At 31.8% G+C, this 18,472-nt stretch overlaps 3 protein-coding genes across 7 annotated transcripts; 2 read left to right on the forward strand and 1 right to left on the reverse strand.

Moving 5' to 3' along the window:
* The first annotated feature begins 14 nt into the window (after window positions 1–14).
* LOC105150168 (ras-related protein Rab-32) lies at window positions 15–3,169 on the forward strand. 3 transcript variants are annotated; one of them, XM_087408957.1, is made up of 7 exons: window positions 15–296; window positions 651–683; window positions 846–928; window positions 987–1,084; window positions 1,244–1,300; window positions 1,866–2,107; window positions 2,672–3,169. In XM_087408957.1, the coding sequence occupies exons 1-7, from the start codon at window positions 167–169 to the stop codon at window positions 2,794–2,796; spliced, it is 768 nt and encodes a 255-aa protein (XP_087265083.1). In that variant the 5' UTR covers window positions 15–166; the 3' UTR covers window positions 2,797–3,169. The 3 variants fall into 3 exon arrangements, with proteins under 3 accessions (XP_087265083.1, XP_011061371.1, XP_011061372.1); XM_011063069.2 differs by lacking the exon at window positions 846–928 and having other exon boundaries at window positions 988–1,084; XM_011063070.2 differs by lacking the exons at window positions 651–683; window positions 846–928 and having other exon boundaries at window positions 988–1,084.
* Window positions 3,170–3,807: 638 nt separating this feature from the next.
* On the forward strand, window positions 3,808–6,287 carry LOC105150169 (phosphotriesterase-related protein). Its single transcript, XM_011063071.2, has 7 exons — window positions 3,808–4,032; window positions 4,318–4,477; window positions 4,674–4,864; window positions 4,970–5,128; window positions 5,327–5,491; window positions 5,595–5,815; window positions 5,922–6,287. The coding sequence occupies exons 1-7, from the start codon at window positions 3,999–4,001 to the stop codon at window positions 6,054–6,056; spliced, it is 1,065 nt and encodes a 354-aa protein (XP_011061373.1). The 5' UTR covers window positions 3,808–3,998; the 3' UTR covers window positions 6,057–6,287.
* Window positions 6,288–6,638: 351 nt separating this feature from the next.
* On the reverse strand, window positions 6,639–17,616 carry moody (G-protein coupled receptor moody). Of its 3 annotated transcripts, none has more exons than XM_011063072.2 (9): window positions 16,855–17,616; window positions 11,629–11,781; window positions 9,890–10,030; window positions 9,470–9,640; window positions 9,221–9,348; window positions 8,744–8,897; window positions 8,454–8,653; window positions 7,998–8,201; window positions 6,639–7,072 (listed from the first exon to the last, which is right to left on the reverse strand). In XM_011063072.2, exons 2-9 carry the CDS (start codon window positions 11,754–11,756, stop codon window positions 6,987–6,989), a joined length of 1,212 nt encoding a protein of 403 aa, XP_011061374.1. In that variant the 5' UTR covers window positions 11,757–11,781; window positions 16,855–17,616; the 3' UTR covers window positions 6,639–6,986. The 3 variants fall into 3 exon arrangements, with proteins under 3 accessions (XP_011061374.1, XP_011061376.1, XP_011061375.1); XM_011063074.2 differs by having other exon boundaries at window positions 7,917–8,201; XM_011063073.2 differs by lacking the exon at window positions 16,855–17,616 and adding an exon at window positions 12,846–13,014.
* Window positions 17,617–18,472: the final 856 nt, after the last annotated feature.

An 18,472-nucleotide genomic window follows, 5' to 3' on the forward strand; every position in this document is an offset into this window, starting at 1 on the left:
AGATAACAGAGAAAATGATTACTGATACGAACTACTGCCTGAGAGGGGAGCGAGACAGTGAAGCGACCCGCGGGGTCGTCCGTCTCTTTCGTCTTCTTCTGTTATCGTTTATTACCGTTGACAAGAATCCGACAGTGCAAAGTGTGTTGTTGAAGCGATCGAATCGATGAGACGAACGGATCACACGGCGAGCATGACTCCACGAGCATCTAGGAGGGACTCGGATGTCGTCCTGTCCAACTTCGGCCATAAGGAACACCTCTTCAAGTGTCTCGTTATTGGCGATTACGGTGTCGGTGAGTCAGGGCGAGATGCACAAGTGATAAACTTACATTATTTAAAACATAAATTTGAAATACAATTTTTATATCAAAAGATGTATTAAAAGTATAAAATTTATAAAACAAATTAATAGCTCAAAAACTATTCATTATTGAATCTCGTGTCTATTATATTTTTCGTTCACTATGTTATATAAGCTATTATATTTAAAAACTAGTTTATTTCACCGGATCTAATTTTTTATATTTTTTATAATTGATACGAATCCTTTTCGGTATCTTTAAATTGCAGTTCTTTCACAGAATTTAACGCAAGATCTATTTTAATAATATTTTCATTTAGATTTTCACAGAAATTATTTATTTTAGGTAAAACTGCGCTGGTCAGAAGATATACGGAAGGTAATTTGTCACAATATGTCTCTTGCCCATTATCGAAGTTAATTAATAATTCTTGCCTAGAATCGTTTCGCAAGAAATTTCCGAAAAGTTTAAACGTGACATGTGTTTAATCGTAATCATAGTCGTGGATCGCATGTCGCGAGAGGATAGGTATTGCGGGAGCGTACATTCAGAAAAGGGAAAGAGAAATGCGCGCAAGCCGGCTTATCCGTCTTAACGATACCTGCGTCAAACACCGCAGCTGCGATACGACACTATTAATCCGGATGTCATCGGCGCACACTCTCGAAACTGTCTTTTCCAGGGAAATTCTCCTCGAATTACAAGATTACCATAGGCGCCGATTTTGCGATAAAAACGCTCGATTGGGATCCACAAACTAAAATAAACTTACAGCTATGGTACTTGTAGACGTATAATTTATATTGTTTGTTATTTTATTGTCTTCAAAGGCTCCCGCATGTATAATATTTTGCAACCCCTTGAAATTATTCTTAATCCTGCAGAATATATAATTATAAAGACGACAAATTTAATTAATTAATTTTTGAATATTTTAGGGACATCGCTGGTCACGAGAGATTTGGATACATGACAAGGGTCTATTATAAATACGCGTAAATATGACTTTAATATATCTTTTATTATCCGCTTGGATTAGTTTGTTTCTTTTGTATTAAATACGTATTTATTATCATAAATAAACGTACTTGGCTCCAATTTAATGGTACACTGTTAAATTTATAACGTTAAATTATATCCAATTTGAATTATTTTTAATCATTTCTATGGGTTGTCATTGTTATTCAAATAAGTCGTTTTAACTAAAACATTGAAATAAACAATTTAACTTAAGAAATTGTATTAAATTTGACTTAAATTTAATTTATTATGGCATACGTTAATTACAAGGATGTTGTTTATATTTTGAAATCACAGAAATAAATTGACTTACATTTCACATACATAGAAGTTAAAAATAAGATGTTATTTGACTCAAGAAATTTAGTTGACATTGTTCCTTTCACAGATAACAATGTATGACTCATCGAAGTAATTAAGATTAGATGTTTTAGCTTTTACTGAATCTGAAAAATCTCAACTGTATTTTCTATTTGTAATAATTTAATTTATTTTTTTTTTAATTTATTAATCTCGCTCATTGATTTGACCTACACGTAGGGTAGCCGCGGCTCTCGTATTCGACATCTCACGAGTGGCGACCTTCCAGTCGATGAAGAAATGGCTGAACGATCTCAGGGAGAAGGTCGCACTGCCAGACGGCTCGAGTATACCAGTCGTACTCCTGGCGAATAAATGCGACATATCGGTCGCCGTGACCAACGAGCAGATCTCTAAATTCTGCAAAGAGAACAAGATACACGCTTGGTACGCGACTTCCGCGAAAAACAACACCAACGTCGGTAGGTGGACGACCAGCTTATCCTCTGCTTATTTTTCTCGTATATTTATATCCTTAAAAAAGTTGTTATCTTACTTATTGCATAAACATCTATTAAAGTTTGAAAAGTAATAATTATTAGTATTATCATTAGTGTTTTTAATTGTTAATGATATTAAAAGAAATATAGATAACAAAAGACAGAATAATTATAATTGTAAGAGCTTACACGTTATTGTTTTACTTCTATAAAAAAATTTGTATACTATTACTAATTAAAGAGGAATGTTGGAGGAGTGACTAAATTCTAGTCTTAAATAACGAACATACTTATCACGTTATACATGTTTAAATACTAATAGTTTTTGATTGATTACCGGAATATTTTGATGTCTTGATTTTTAGACTTTATTGTCTTTGGTATATTATATGTACGTATATAATGATTTTTTTTCTACATTCCCAATGCAAGAGATATCACTTTTCTTAAATGATCGTTTAATACGATATATGTATAATTTGTACATTTCGGTATTTTTTTTATTTTAATCGAAAAACATTCTTAATTCAACATTCTTCTTTGCAGAAGCAGCGATACGCTATTTGGTGGATAAGGTGCTAAATTCGAGATTCGACAATGGTATACGGGATTCAATTCAATTACGGCATAAGAGCACGTCAAGTCGCGAAAAATCTATGTGCTGCAAATAGAGCGATGTATACATGCATGGACGATTTAGAATTATTGAGAATACACAAATCAACGTCATGAACAGATAATTGCGAGATCATCAAACACGGTGATAATATGATGATAAAACAAAGCTACGAAAGTGTATCGTTGAAAGATTTATATACATATATTGTCATAGTCACATTTGCTTTATGTGATAACCATTGCCATTATCATTTGTTAACCGCGCGTTTACAATGTCCTCTTTATAAATTTATGTAAATAAATTACAGAAAATAACATGATGAACTTATTAATAGTTATCTTTTTTTAATTAAAACCAAAAAAATAATTTCTAATTAAATAAAAAATTTTTCAAATTCTCCAAAATTCCATGAAAATAAAAGAAAAGATGCCATTATCATTTATCCGCCATGCTTTAATAATGTCCTCTTATAAATTTACATATATAATAAATAATAGATAAAAAATAATTGCAATGAAACTTATTATGGTTGTTCTTTTAATTAAATCTAAATTAATTCTCTGAAATATTAAGATTTGTTAAAAGTAACCGAAAAAATAAATGGAAGGTGTCGTTATATCATTTATATTTGTAACATGCTAATATAATTAATAATGTTCTGTTTATAAATTGATATGTCACGTTTATAATAAACTTTGAATAATTCAAAATTAACAATAATTAATAAATTGTGATTTTTTTTGCTTAAATTAAATTAATCTGAAACATAATTTTTATTAAAAGTAGCAAAAAATAAATGATTTTCTAATTTGTTCTTTATTACTGGCATTTGAAATGTCAGATGCAATAAACATGGAAGACATTTTGCAAATATTGTTATTTTTGCTTGTAAATTATGATAACGCACAAGCCTATGTACACAAACACATTTTAAGTAAGTTAATTCTATTCGCTGTAACCCTGATACTATTTTATCAAGCATTTAAGAGTACAAAGATATTTAAGTGTTTAAGAATAGCGCCGATAATGACCGTTTCCAGGTTGAGTTAGGTCGATTTAAAGGAAGGTATAATACGTCGCAGCAGTTATAAGTTATACAGTGTTGCGTCGTAGCTCGTACCAACCAGTGCGCACCATTAAGCGATCGGTTCTAAGCTTATGGAAGGTTAGATACGCGCGTTTAATTGCTTTTTTTCTATTCGTGAAGAATATAGAGATTAAATTCTTTCTTCATAACGGAAATAAAGAATAATAATGACTGACAACTTTCCAGATGGCGTAAATACGGGTAAGCATATATTAAGCAAAAAAGAAGATAAGTAAATATAGATAAGGAAGTAAATAATAGGTGTATCTCGTCTACGCGTGATACAGATTACTAAAGTCATCCATTGGAAAAATAATGGATTTCTTTTTACTACACCTAATATTTTAAGTAAGGAAAATATATTAAGAAGCGGAATAATGAAGTTAAATACTTGAGAAAAAAATAATTTCTTTTTTTTTATTTTTATTGTGTTAGACTTGGATAGTGGAACTTAAGTTTGTTGTTATATTTTCCGATATTTTCCAGTGCTAGGAAGTAAACGATTATCCGAACTCGGGAAAACGTTAACACATGAACATCTGGCTCTTGATTTTCATAAATTTTACGTACCACCGCCGAAACATCTTAAACGTTTCCCTGTCGGCAGCTTATCTCTTCAAGATGCCGGATATGTTCGGCAGTATCCGTAAGTCTAATCGAAATACCCTCCTTTCAAATTATCTTCTCTCCGTTTAATAAAATAATCCCGTTTTAGATCCGAAAATATCACATTACTCATAGTCCGTTTCGTATAAAATGAGAATGTTCATACAATAAATAAATAATTAAATTAATAAAAATTATGTTAAATAATAAATATAGATTTAAATGTTTTACATTAGATATAGCAGCTTATATAACTTGGAATTTTATGGTGATGACGCGGCAAAAGCTGTCTATAAAGACGTAGAATTATTTAAAGAGGCCGGTGGCGGAACTATCGTGGAGAACAGTAGCCACGGTTTGAAACGCGATATTTCTTTAATGAAGAACATCAGCCAGTCCTTGGGAGTTAACGTGATTGCGGGAACCGGTATAGTATGATATGTGTAGTAATATTATTTTATTTAATAAAATCTAATTTAAAATCACATAATAATACATTGTTATATTATTTGTTATAAATCAATTTAAACAGGCCATTATCTCGCCAGTACACAAAACGCATCGACTCTTAATATGACCAAAGAAGAAATGTACAACCTAATGTGCAAAGAGTTGGAAGAAGGTTGCGTAGAATATCCCGAAGTAAAGGCAGGATTTATCGGAGAAGTTGGCAGTTCTTGGCCGATCGAAGGTATGCACGCAATTGTACTTAAACAAGTTACCGAATGTTTTTCGTAATTATTACTATATCGATTATTGCGAATTATTCTATACTTTCAGCAAAACTTGTATCAAGATATTACATATATTATTATATTAAAATACACGCATATATATATATACATATATATATAATGCACTAAAATGTTATAAAATATTTCCATATTAGACTTTGAAAAACGTGCCATTTGTGCAACTGCCGAAGTTCAAGCTCAATTACGTTGCTCTGTGAGCTTTCATCCTGGAAGGAATGCATCTGCGCCCATGGAAATAATGAGGATCTATCAAGAAGCGGGTGGAGATGTGAGCAGAGCTATTATGTCTCACGTCGATCGTAAGAGAGTCACAATTTTTTTCTTTTTTTTCATCAATTTTTAACTTTTAATTTAGATATCCATTTGATTGTGTCACTGCAATTAATCAAATTAATTTGATAGGTACGTTAATAAAAAAGGAGCAGCTCATGGAATTCGCTGATGCTACCAAATGTTATATCCAGTTCGATCTGTTCGGCACCGAATGCTCTTTCTATCAGCTGAATCCATTGATCGATTTTCTATCAGATGCACAGCGTGTCAAACGTATTGCGCTGCTGAAGAAAGAGAAAAAACTGAACCGAGTTCTCATGAGTCACGATATACACACAAAGCATCGCCTGGTACGCGTCTCTCTAATATTTTCCGTTTTTCATGTAATTTTATAAATTTATGTTTTCTTGATCCCAGCGACACTAGACACTTGAAAACATTTTGTTAATTTTTAAGATACATTTTGGCGGACATGGATATTCTCATATCGCTAATAATGTTGTGCCAATCATGATAAATAAGGGCTTCACGACGGAAGAAATCGAACTGATAACAGTTGAGAATCCCAAGAAGTGGCTTACCCGGCAGTAAATCAAATCTTGCGAAACAAATTGTGCTCAATTATAAATTGATATTTTTACGAATAACTGTAAACTAATAGAATACATTAATTATTTTATAATTAATTTTTATTAAATAATAAACAATGCTAAAATGCTGTTCTATTCGATATCATGAAAATGCGAATCATCTGTATATCGACTCAAGTAATAAGATTCTTCGAGATATTAAACAATAATTTTTTGCTAAATTAAAAAATAATTTTTTTTCTTTTCTAAAAAACTTGATTTTTAAAATTATATTACTTTTAAAATAAGTGAACAATATTAAGTACTTAATACTAAATACTTCTATAAAGGAAAAAAATTGTTTATTAAAAATTAAAAATCGCAGCTTAATATGGTTCATTAATATTAATTGCAAAGTTTATAACCTTCCTAGAGAATAAATTGTATCTTCCTACATGAAACATAACGCATGAAAAAAATGTAACGAATTTTTAAATAATTTTAAATAATTTTAATCTAACGTAAACTATTATTATTATAATAGTCGATCTTTTTATTATAATTTTCGCTTAAAATTATTAGATTAATAATCATATAAATAAAAGACAATGCAAAGTTTATATTTTATTATAAAATACAATGACACATGATAATCTTTGGTAAAAGTCATTATCCAGTAGAAAGTATAACTTTTTGATTGTTCCGCGAATGTCTCAAAAATTAGAAATGTATGCAATATATTCGACATTCGTATTATTTCATTCTTTAACGAAAAAATAATTTATGAATTTCCTTATTATATTAGACGAGGTAAAAAAATTATGCAAACTAACTTGATAACTAATACACGGTTATCAATAACAATTTCTTTCTTTTTTTTCTCATCTTCCGTTTCTTCTCCGTTCTTTTTTGTAACGGGAAACGTCTTTTGTCATTTTTCTCGACGTCCGCCTCACTCCTGGAATTGTGAATTTCTCACGGGATTCATAGCGATAGAGACCGTCGATACCATCGTTTTGCTGAAGTCCTTCGAGTAGTCTAACAGCGAAATAAATTACAATTACATTTCAATCAAAATACTCGCAGTTACATAGAATACACAAATACAAATACAAATACAAATTGATAAAGAAACAATAATAAAGCAAATTATTCTTAAATAGTTACTATTAGGTGTTGGAATTAATTCGTAGCGTTTTACAAGTGATGGGAAGTACTTTCATTAATGTATTTTTTAATGCTCATGTGAAATAAATAACATTCTTTCATTAAAAAACGCTACGAATTAATTCCAACACCTAATATATTTTGTATAACATTATACAATAGTATAGATTATTTAGAGAACAATGAGAAATTAAACAAAGCTGTTTTATATGATATTTATATAATATTTTATAACTCATGAAAATTATAAAAGGATGAAATACTCTTTCCTCTAAATTTTGAATTAAGTTCCATAATTTTTATTCTATAGATATTAATATAATTTAATTTTAGTTAATTAAAAAATTAGCGGTGAAGATTAAAACTACATTTAGTCAAACTGAGTCAATAATAAATTCAGTGAATTATTCAGTGAAAACTTACTATAAAAAAAAGGTGTTTTTGTGTGTTAGCACATTATTAATGATTAATTATATTAGAACGATGATCGAAGGTGCGGAAGCATCCGGTGACGATTGCGACAATTTGACGTCGCCTGCTCGTCTTGATTTTATGAAAAGTGGAGTTAAGAACATGCAGAGCGTAGAAGAAAATCAGTAATTAGGGATTGCAATTAATTGACGTTAGCATATATAAATATACACGCAGACTGGTCAGCGGTACCAAAGTGATGATCAAAACAGAAAGCAGCAAACTTGTGGTGCCCTTGACTTACAAAGTGAGCGAGTGGTCGCTTAGGCTCGCGCGCTCGATCAGAGCTTGGTGAGTGTTACCGCGTGTCGTTGCTCGAAGTTACCTTGGGCGTAGTCATGCTGATGGGCTTGAAGACCGCCGGCACCACCCGGTGCACTGCTGCCGTACGGCGTTAAGGTCGCCCTTATCCACTTGCAGCCGATCACACCGGCATACGCTTGCCTGTACTGCTTGTTCATGATCACGTAGATGATTGGATTCACGCATGAAGCGAAGTACAATAGCAAGTATCCCAGAATGTGACACTCTGAAAGTTAGACGGAACGACGCTAAATAATAATCTAAAATGACGATACGATTTCTACGAATTTCTTTTATTATAACGAATTTATTATTAAAAATAACAATTGCATAAGCTGTAATTTTCAAAAGGATGAAAAGAAAATAGAAATGAAAGCTGATAAAAACTGAGCGTATTGGCAATGGTGCGATAAATGAAGATGAGAATGTGAAATGTTATTTCATTCGGAAAGGATGCGCTATAAATAATAATTCTTACCGGGACATCTGACTTCCGCGTCGGCCACCTTAACAATGGTGATCGGTAAGTAGCACGCGAGGAAGCTGAGAAAGATTACCAGTACCATTTTTGTGAGCCTCCATTCGCTGCGCTTCTGTTTGAGTTCTCTGATATCCCTTCCGGGCGTATGAGGTGACTTTATCATCGGTCCAGCATGTTTTCGCAATCGCGATTCTGATCTGGTGATTAAATTTTAATTAATGTAATATCAAGGCAACGGTAAAAAGATCATATTGTAAACGTGATAAATATCGGAAATGTCAAATTACTTGTGCACCACCCAAAATATCTTAGCGTAACAGCCAACGATCACTAAGCAAGGTATCAGAAATCCCATAATGAAAAGGAATGTCTTGGAAGTGTAACCACGACGATCTTTGACGATGGAGCAGGTCTCCAGATTGGGATCGTAATCAAATTTACCTAATGGAATACAAATGAGTGATGAATAAAACGAAAACATTTAAAAAATATATTATATATATATATATGTAAAATAAAAAAAAAAATATATATATATAAGGCAGGAATCTGAGATATTTAATTTCTTATTTAATTATGAAAAATTATATATAATCAGTATATTAAGAATTTAATGTAACAGTCTTATTAATTATTCTGCCAGATAATTAAATAATATTTTTTATTTATTCTTGAAATATTTGTAACTTTACCACTTTTAGCAAGTTTTTGTTGAAGTTTCTTTCTCCAATTATGAATAATTAAATAATAAAATAGTGACTCACCCCACACTCCTGCCAGCGTAGGTATCTGCATCCCATAAGAGAAGATCCAGCAAAAGATTATCATTATGGCTATCCAATACTTCGTGTAAACCTTGCTATAAATATCATGATGCGCTATCATAATATATCTACAAAATCAAAATTGATTGAATTATTAATAATTCCTTAAACTCGATCGAATCGAAGAAAATTTTTTAGCTAGATCAGACAGTTCGACTGTAAAGAGTTAAGAAGATAAAGCATACGCACCTATTGATAGTGATTGCTGCAACAGATAGGAGACTGACTCCGACATTTCCGTACCGCAAAAAGGGTACAAAGATGCAGAAGAATCGAATGTCTGCCCAGCTGGCGTTGATGAATCTGATTGAATCGAATGGCAACACCAGCAGACAGAATACAAAGTCCGCGATACATAAGCTGTGTTTCAGTAATAAAAATTTCATTTTAATCGACGTAAATGTTAGAGATAGTCGCGTTATAAAAAAATGCTAAAATTTAGGACCCAATTTCTTTTAGACGCGATGTATTTGTGCGAGATAATCATTAACACAATATTATTATTGTACAAAAAAGTTTCTTCAATATATATGTGAACAAGCTATTTATAAAGTAAATTTACAAGTAAATAATTTTGATAACAAAGTCATATATACTTGTTTATTATACCTTATAATAAAGGCCGCTGCAACGTTGCGGACTTTAGGATATTTACATAACGCCACGATCGTTAGTAAATTACCAGCTAAACCAATAATCATAATAATGATTGCCATTACCGCTGCAAAAATCCTCAAAGGCTTTGGAAATCTGCGGCAGATAAAACAATCATCAGAATAGCCATTTATCGACATAACTATATATACATTAATAAGTAATAATTATATATTAAATAATTAAAAATTTATATAATTAATATAATTAAGTTTATAATTAAATAATAATAAATAACTTTGAAATATTAAAATCAATGATTGATTTAAATTCAAAATTAAGATAATATAAATGTTCGCGCGCAAATTCCACAAGTTGGAAATAAAAATCAAGATTATTTCCATTATTTCAAATTCAATTCACGCAATTAATTCACAAATTTAATTACACCATTCCATAACTATGTTATAATAATAAACTCGATTCCAAGGCAATCAAGTAATGTATGAAATATTAAAATATTGAAGAATTATGCTGATTCTACAATGAGTCGATAATCGGTAGTCTTAAATCTTATCGGTGAAGTTGACTATAGCCAACTTGACGCTAATTGACCAACTTCGATTAAAGTCCAATTTCACGATTCTTAATCGAGATTTAACTTATTTCTTATCTCTTTCTAGAATTGAAAATATTTAATTCTAAAATTGAAAAGAGATGATAAATAAGATAAACCTTGGTTAAGAGTTAACCATGAATTATGAAATTGGACCTAAGGATAAGACTGGCAATCTTATAAGTCACATTATAAACTAACATAATCAAAGTTATTAGTTATGAGTGAAGACTTTCTTTATTTCGCTAACAACGCTATACATATATCTGTATAGTGTAGTAGCGTGAAATAATCTATCTATGATGAATTGGCACTCTTGTTAAAATGGCATTCGGAATCGTCCGTCTGTCCTTTCCTTATATGTTACTGTTAAAATATTATTAAATATTTATATATATATATATAGGGTCATCTAAAAAGTATCCGCGGTTTTTTGTCACTAGATGGTGTTGATGGTCAACATCATCTAGTGACAAAAAACCGCGGATACTTTTTAGATGACCCAATATATGTCGTAAAATAATAACTAAAGGTACTTTAACTACAAATTTTTATATGCTATTGCACCTGTATAAGATGTCGAAGCTTTTATATAACAATTTGCAGTTTTGAAAATACGTGATTCAATCATAATACCGTCTCTGTTTTTGCAAAAAGTATTCATACAGAAAAAATATTTTTTAAAAAGTAAATATTATCCGAGAAATGAATCATCGAATTGATGTCGAATCAATATAAATACGATGATTTCAACATCAATTTGGTATCGATTCGACGAATCGATTTTTTTAATTGACGATCATCTCTTGTTGGATAATTAGCAATTTATTCATAAAGAATAAAATAGACTGTATATTTCCTAAAATTATATATCAAAAAGATGTGTATTAATTATATCATCTGAAAAGTAAGCAAAAATTGTATTGTTTGAATGCTCCAAAAGTATTCATACAGACGAGAAATTTAGCTTTTAAAATCAATAGTACATGCAAAGCTTGTTTGTTTATGTTAAAACAGAATGTATTCATTGTATAAAATTGCTAATTATTGTTTATTTTCTACTAATAAGATTTTTTTATAACAAATTTCCTTGTACGAATACTTTTTACTCTCACTTATGTTCCTAAAAAAAAAGTACCTCGATAATTCCGCGTCGACAATAGTGCTATGCGTGGCATTGTCCATGATACGTGGCAACCACATGTCCGTACCATCCATTATGCCAGCCGTGCCGAAGGTGTCGAAGCTCTGATCTAGCGATTCCATTCAACCTCGACCTGACCTCGAAGGCCTGCAACATTTACGAGTGGAAGAACGAAATTAAATATTCGACTTGTGTTCCCTTCAAGATGCATTTAAACGACACGATTTTTCCACTGATCCGGCTTTTCTATCCCCCAGAAGTAGAACTCCAGTCAGCTGACGTAGCGTCTCAGCTGATCTGTAGAGTCATCTAGAGTTTTTCTTTTATATTTATATTATCTTTTCGTGTAATAGAGTTGAATAGAGGTATGAATACAGAACTTTTAATAAGTTTAATAAAAAAAAAAGACTTAATTGCGATAGAATAAGACGTTGGATGTTCATAAAAATGAGAATTATATTAAAAAATCTGTATGAAATTAAATATTCAACTTGTGTTCCCTTCAAGATGCATTTAAATGACACGATTTTTCCACTGATCCGGCTTTTCTATCCCCCAGAAGTAGAACTCCAGTCAGCTGACGTAGCGTCTCAGCTGATCTGTAGAGTCATCTAGAGTTTTTCTTTTATATTTATATTATCTTTTCGTGTAATAGAGTTGAATAGAGGTATGAATACAGAACTTTTAATAAGTTTAATAAAAAAAAGACTTAATTGCGATAGAATAAGACGTTGAATGTTCATAAAAATGAGAATTATATTAAAAAATCTGTATGAAAGGAGATATTGACATTTGAAAATAATTAAACATTTTTAATTCATCTCTCCTCACACGAAAAAAAGATACATAAAAGTCTAATACAACGAAATCTTTGTTTCATCATAATTGTATATGTATCCAATATTTTCTGTCAAATTTTTTATGATTACGGCGAGAGTGCTAATAAATAATGACAAACACACATTTATTCACACATTTGGCGAAAAAGCTGATAGGACAAATGGAAGAAAAATTTATTGGATATAACGAGAGAATGGACATACGAAGTTACAGTATCGTCTGAATACAGCATAATGCATGACTAAAGCGAATGACTAATAGTAATGTCTCGTAATTTAGTAGAACACGTGCACTTTAACGAAAACAAGACTGGAATATCTTAAGCTTATATCTCGTTATCTGCCAAATATTAACTAATTATTACTATTTACCGTCTTCGAGATCAGTAATGATTAACATGCCAGGGAACACGATTGCGACATTACAGTGAGGCGCATAAAAGAGACAGATATTCCCAGGGATTCCCACGAAGAGGAAACCGCGATCTAAAATTCCGGCACGATGCACTTGTTCGAAACGATCTGACGCAAAACGGATGTAACACGACGCATTTATTTCAAAACTGTTTCCTGAAATGCAACAGAAAAATATATGACACTGGATTAATCATTTGTTTTATTGTAATTCAAGAAGATTCATAAGAGCATAAAATTCCAAAATTCTTTAAAATATTTAAATTATGTATTATAAATACTACCGAATTAATATATTATATTCTTATAAGATTTATTAATAAAAAGTAAAACTCATTGAGAACTGTAATAATTTTCTACAATAAATAAAAATATATTGAGCCTATTATTAAAAATATAATTATTATCAGTAATTAAAAAGGATTAACTTAATAATGTGACATATACTATATTTATTTCTTTATACGCAGCGTATAAATTTCTGTATTCTTCCTTCTTTATTCTTGTTTTATTTCAATAAACCGCATTTCCTGTTGCGAACGAATATATATATGTCATATTTATTCCTAAAGATACCGAAGAGTACTCTAAGTGAACGAATCACAAAAATGATTGTCTGAAGACGTGTGGGACGTCTGACATTTACGTTATGCAAATTCCGCGCGTGCGTTTCTGCGCATTAAAATAATTCTCCGACGTAGACAACGGTTGGAGAACAATCTTACGTTAGAAAGACAGATCGTAAGAATTTATTGTTATTTATGAGCTCATGACGAAGGGCGCCACCGACGGAAATGGGCCGTCCGGAGAATTTACGAAGGACAATGCGAGACTCTCACGATGAACGACATCACTATAATTCTCTTTCATGTATCAATATCACTCCGATTTGTCCGAGAATATTTCACACTTAATTAAAAATTAAGTTGAATGTTTCATTAATATTCTAAATTTTGAAATTAATTCCAGATTTCAATAATTATAATCTCATCAATCTATTTCTTGCTGCGATTATATTTGCCTCGAGCTATGTTTTTTTTCGATCATCATTAATGATCGCTAGGAGGAAGTCTGTTAAATATTTTCTTTTTAATTACAACGAATACTAATTAAGGTGGAACACGTTTCCTATTTTAACAATACAGCTACGAAGTCGATCTGTGTTAAAATGTTTTACGTCATCTTTCACGAATTCACATAGCGATTAGTACATTTAAGAATCTATAAGTCGTGCGATTTATCTTTCTTATTCTGTCTGCGACCGTTCGATCGCAGCCACGCTAAGTAACTAAGTTTACTAATGACTGCGGGTCACCGATGAGTCATTTGTGTTATTGAAACATGTATAACGGCTCGTTATTACAAACTCGTGTAACAGGCACGTATCGATTTTATCAATTTGAATAATTACTTTTATGTGTTGATGTTATTATTGCTATATTTCTTCAAATTATTTATCTAAATTAACTTCATATTATTTATGAATGTATTTTATTAATTAAATGTAAAAAAATAATTAATGTAATTATATAATTTTAAGTTTTTATATTGTAATTTCATTATAATATTTAAATATATTATAATTTCAAGACATTTTCAATAAATTTACGAGAAACCATCTATAAATTTGAAAAGTATGTACATTCTCGCTCACGTTAATTTGCGATGGATAAATCGCGATGGAGAATCGCGGATAATCCCTTTATCGATAAGCGATTATGATCTATGTGTAAACGCATAGTTGCGAAGGGTGCGTTAGATTTGGTAAACTGGGGTCAAGCCGCGGTGCATTAACCCCGATTGAGCTTAATTAAGGGAAATTAACGGACACCCGGTACTAGGCGTTCCCTCGCGACAAAAAAAAAACGATGAAAGCCACGGACGACATGGGAACGCATTAACGCGTCGCGTCTCTCGTTTTATACATTTTGTCGAGATATTTAACATTATCATAACCGCACTATATTATTATCGGAAGAAACTTTCGAGGAAATATTGAAAATGTGAAAAAATTGACAATTAAAACAAAAAAGGATCAAATCTAATGAGAGAAAAGAATAAGAAGAATTAATTAAAAGAATTAAAACATTAAATTTAAAAGAAATGATTTTTAAACGTGACCTTCACCGTTTGTATCAAAATAAACAGTTGCTATCATATAATGCGATCACGTTTAAATAACATAAGTGGAAAATTTGTATTGGTTTACTGCGTTGGTTTTTATTAGAATTATATAACATTAAAGGCTCATTAATTTTTTTACTAGTACGAAAGATATAATTTTATGAGGCAGAGTATCGTCGTATAGTTGAATAATCTGATCGGATGGCAGATATATGACATCGAAGTAGGTGCGTACACGTACCATATTTGATTTTGATATCATTTACGCAATAAATTTGATTTGATAAACGAGACTTAATCGGATCGTCATCGACAGAGGAAGACGCGGCGTAAAACCGCGAATTATTTTTTGTTCCGTGGAAGTCCTCGGCGATGAATTGACGTCACTGAATGATTTCCGTGTTAATCATACGGCGAACGGCAATGAATGAGTCAAGTTGAGTCATGGTGAAAGTACATAGACCAAGTCGGCGCGAATCGTCGATGCATCGTTGATCCGCGTCACGTTGCATCTCGCCGATTAGAAGCGCGTTTAAACCTTGCACGCGGATTTACGTTTATCAGAGGATTATATCAGCTACTCATGTAATACTTCGGATCGGAACCCGTCGATTTACCTCCTCCGATATAAATTAACATTGAATAACAATATCATCACCTTGAAACGATTATTCACAGCTTTATCCGTTGAAGGGGATATTTAATTAAACAAACCGCACCTATACAAAATTATTATTATTATTAATGATGATCCATTGAAATTAGATCGATAAGAATAAATAAACCGATAAGACAAAATAAAAATAAGTAATAATGTAGATTATTATGCGATGTTTATTGTGTTTACAAAATTCTTTTTACGTTGTTTTAATGATATAATCTGTGCTCTCGAAGTATAAATGAATAAATATCGAATGTGCGAAAAGATATATGCACACGGGTGCAGGATTGTTGAAAGTCAATCGAGTCGCGACAACTCTCGCCCACGAGATCACCACGTGGTGTGGATGTCAAATGTCTGCACGTACGGCACAAAACATGTGTCGTGCTATTCATGTACATTTAGCGCCAAATATGTTATACTCCGGGTGACATTAAAATATCCACGCTGACTAATTTAAAACATAATGTTTTCTTATAACTATTATTTTTTACATGAATATATATATTTACGGAGATTTTTAATTTATTTAAACAAATTTATATGTATATATATATATATATTTATTGCAAATGTAGAAAAATGAATGATCTATGAAGATCGTAAGATTTTTAAAAATTTACAATATTTCTGAAATATTAATTATTATTTATGAAATATTAATCATCTTTGAAATTTGAATAATTGATGTTCAATAAGTATTCGTATACTCATTTATAATTGCATGAAGATCCATTTTCGCATTAACTTTCGGTACGACCCAGCTAATTGAATGCTACACCATGCGTCATAATTCTCTCCACGTCACGTTTCTAAATTGCCCCTCGGGACCATCAACTCGCCACGCTTTTTTGCCCGGTTCTCGGCAATGGTCCCACAAGATCGCAGACCAACACCGCCCTTGAGATCGGAAGGACTCACGCGAGTGAAAACCATGATTACAATCAAGGGGGATAACATTTTTTTAAAGAATCAGTTAATCGAATATGCGAGCAATTATATAATCTTATTTCATCTTCTTTTAAGTTGAGACTTTGAATTATGAAAATCGGTTACGTTTCGTGAAATGTGGCTTTAATCATTAATTAAATTAATATACCGTGAATTGATGTGCTGTAAAAGTTGAGAAAGAGAAGAATATAGATAATAAATTAGATATAGAATATTTCATACATCACTTACCGCTCGTTAGCTATTCTTATCTTGAACCAGCCGTAAGTTTGTCATTGAACCAAGTAATCAAAGAGTGGGAGAGAAATCTATTGACTTTTGTTGACTGAAGAATATGACAGGAATTTTCAATTCAACAACAATCTCAGTGCGTCCTCGTCTCTGTCCTCATAAGAGACAATTAAAAGTCACTTCATGATATGTTAGACTAAGAATTGATTATAGTTTCAAAACACACAACAATTTTCCTTTCAGTCGTCAGTCTTCTTTGATAGTTGACTAGTACAAATATGATTTGATATTAATTATCCTGTCGATCCAAATATTAATCAAATATTTTCTTTTCTTCTTCGTTTTATTATATAATTGTTTTTCTTCAATTTTCTCGCAGGAACTTCACTTCGCTAAATTTTCAATTGATTTTCACAGAGATTTCCACTTGACATTCTCTTCTTCGAAAGGAAGCTGATCCCATTTTGGTTATCATTCGCAGGAGTTCGCACTTGTTCCAATTAAAATAGATTTTATTTTTAACTATCTTGGAACGTTTGCTTCTTTATCGGATAATATCTCCGGCTTCGCTCGTTGTAATCTGAAGAACTCGCGAATTCGATTGCGCGCAATCGATTATACGGGGACCGGGCCGACTCGGGGACCACCGGTGTGAACCACCGGTGTTGCTCGGGCACCGTGTATGCGTCAGCGTCACCGTGAATGGACTGCTGCTTACCCAGCATTCCGTCAGATTGTACACACGCTAGATACGGGCCCCGCGAGTAGGGCGACCGCAGGAGGAGGAAGAAAAGATGTGGCAGAGGAGAGGGAGTTGCGGGGGAGCGGCTCGGTGTGATCTTGATGACGAACATAGCGGTGGGTGCGATGGCACATCTGCACTCAAGATCCGGCGAAGGGAAGAGGAGGAGATCCCAGTTGACCCTTTCGCTGTGACACATCGGCCTGTTTCTTTTTAAATTGCACGGAATGTGCTGCAACTGCGATATATCGCGTTCTTTCATTTAATTAGGACAATGTAAATTACACATTTCGATCGATTGATCGTTTTGTAAGGCTTTCCTTATACGAAGTAGTTTAAGAAATATCGTAGTACAAAGAAATGTTCACCTTCAGTGTCTTATAAGTATCTCTATCGAAAGAGAGATTAAAATGTTTCTTATCTTATTTTGATTTTCTGTCTTGATTGCTTGAAAGACAGTCATTTAATGTAAAAAGAGACAAATATCCTTCAAAGATAAAAAAAAAGGCCATCGTGAAACTCGTGAGTCATACGCGGATATGTACGAGGTACATGTATAACAACAAGAGTTAATAATCAGAAACAATTAAATGCTACATTAAAGATATAAATAATGTAAGTATTAATAAATGAGACAATTAATTTTATTCATTTTATTATAATATGTTTAAACGAAATATTTTATGAGAAAATTTTTAAGAATATTTATTATTTGAAAAATTGTTAAAAATATATCAGATAAAATTAAAAAATTTAAACGGAATAAGTTGCCCGATTAAAAATTAACTATGTTGCGATAAATACAAACCGCAATATTATACATATAAGCTCATGGCGAACCATATTTGGTACCAAATTCGCGTAAGAACTCGTACT

This window comes from Acromyrmex echinatior, chromosome 8 (genome assembly GCF_024713525.1).
Source record: "Acromyrmex echinatior isolate Ae372 chromosome 8, ASM2471352v2, whole genome shotgun sequence".
Lineage (NCBI taxonomy): Eukaryota > Metazoa > Arthropoda > Insecta > Hymenoptera > Formicidae > Acromyrmex > Acromyrmex echinatior.

What these genes read in the sequence shown, in the direction of transcription:
- LOC105150168 (XM_087408957.1), top strand. Translation starts at nt 167, where the DNA reads ATGAGACGAACGGATCACACGGCGAGCATGACTCCACGAGCATCTAGG. An exon ending in TATTGGCGATTACGGTGTCG is followed by an intron (nt 297 to 650) that starts GTGAGTCAGGGC and finishes TATTTATTTTAG; the next exon opens with GTAAAACTGCGCTGGTCAGA. An exon ending in GAAAAACAACACCAACGTCG is followed by an intron (nt 2,108 to 2,671) that starts GTAGGTGGACGA and finishes TCTTCTTTGCAG; the next exon opens with AAGCAGCGATACGCTATTTG.
- LOC105150169 (XM_011063071.2), top strand. Translation starts at nt 3,999, where the DNA reads ATGACTGACAACTTTCCAGATGGCGTAAATACGG. An exon ending in GGATATGTTCGGCAGTATCC is followed by an intron (nt 4,478 to 4,673) that starts GTAAGTCTAATC and finishes GTTTTACATTAG; the next exon opens with ATATAGCAGCTTATATAACT. An exon ending in TACACACAAAGCATCGCCTG is followed by an intron (nt 5,816 to 5,921) that starts GTACGCGTCTCT and finishes TTAATTTTTAAG; the next exon opens with ATACATTTTGGCGGACATGG.
- moody (XM_011063072.2), bottom strand. Translation starts at nt 11,756, where the DNA reads ATGGAATCGCTAGATCAGAGCTTCGACACCTTCGGCACGGCTGGCATA. An exon ending in GTCGACGCGGAATTATCGAG is followed by an intron (nt 10,031 to 11,628) that starts GTACTTTTTTTT and finishes TATCTGCCGCAG; the next exon opens with ATTTCCAAAGCCTTTGAGGA. An exon ending in CGCGGAAGTCAGATGTCCCG is followed by an intron (nt 8,202 to 8,453) that starts GTAAGAATTATT and finishes TCTAACTTTCAG; the next exon opens with AGTGTCACATTCTGGGATAC.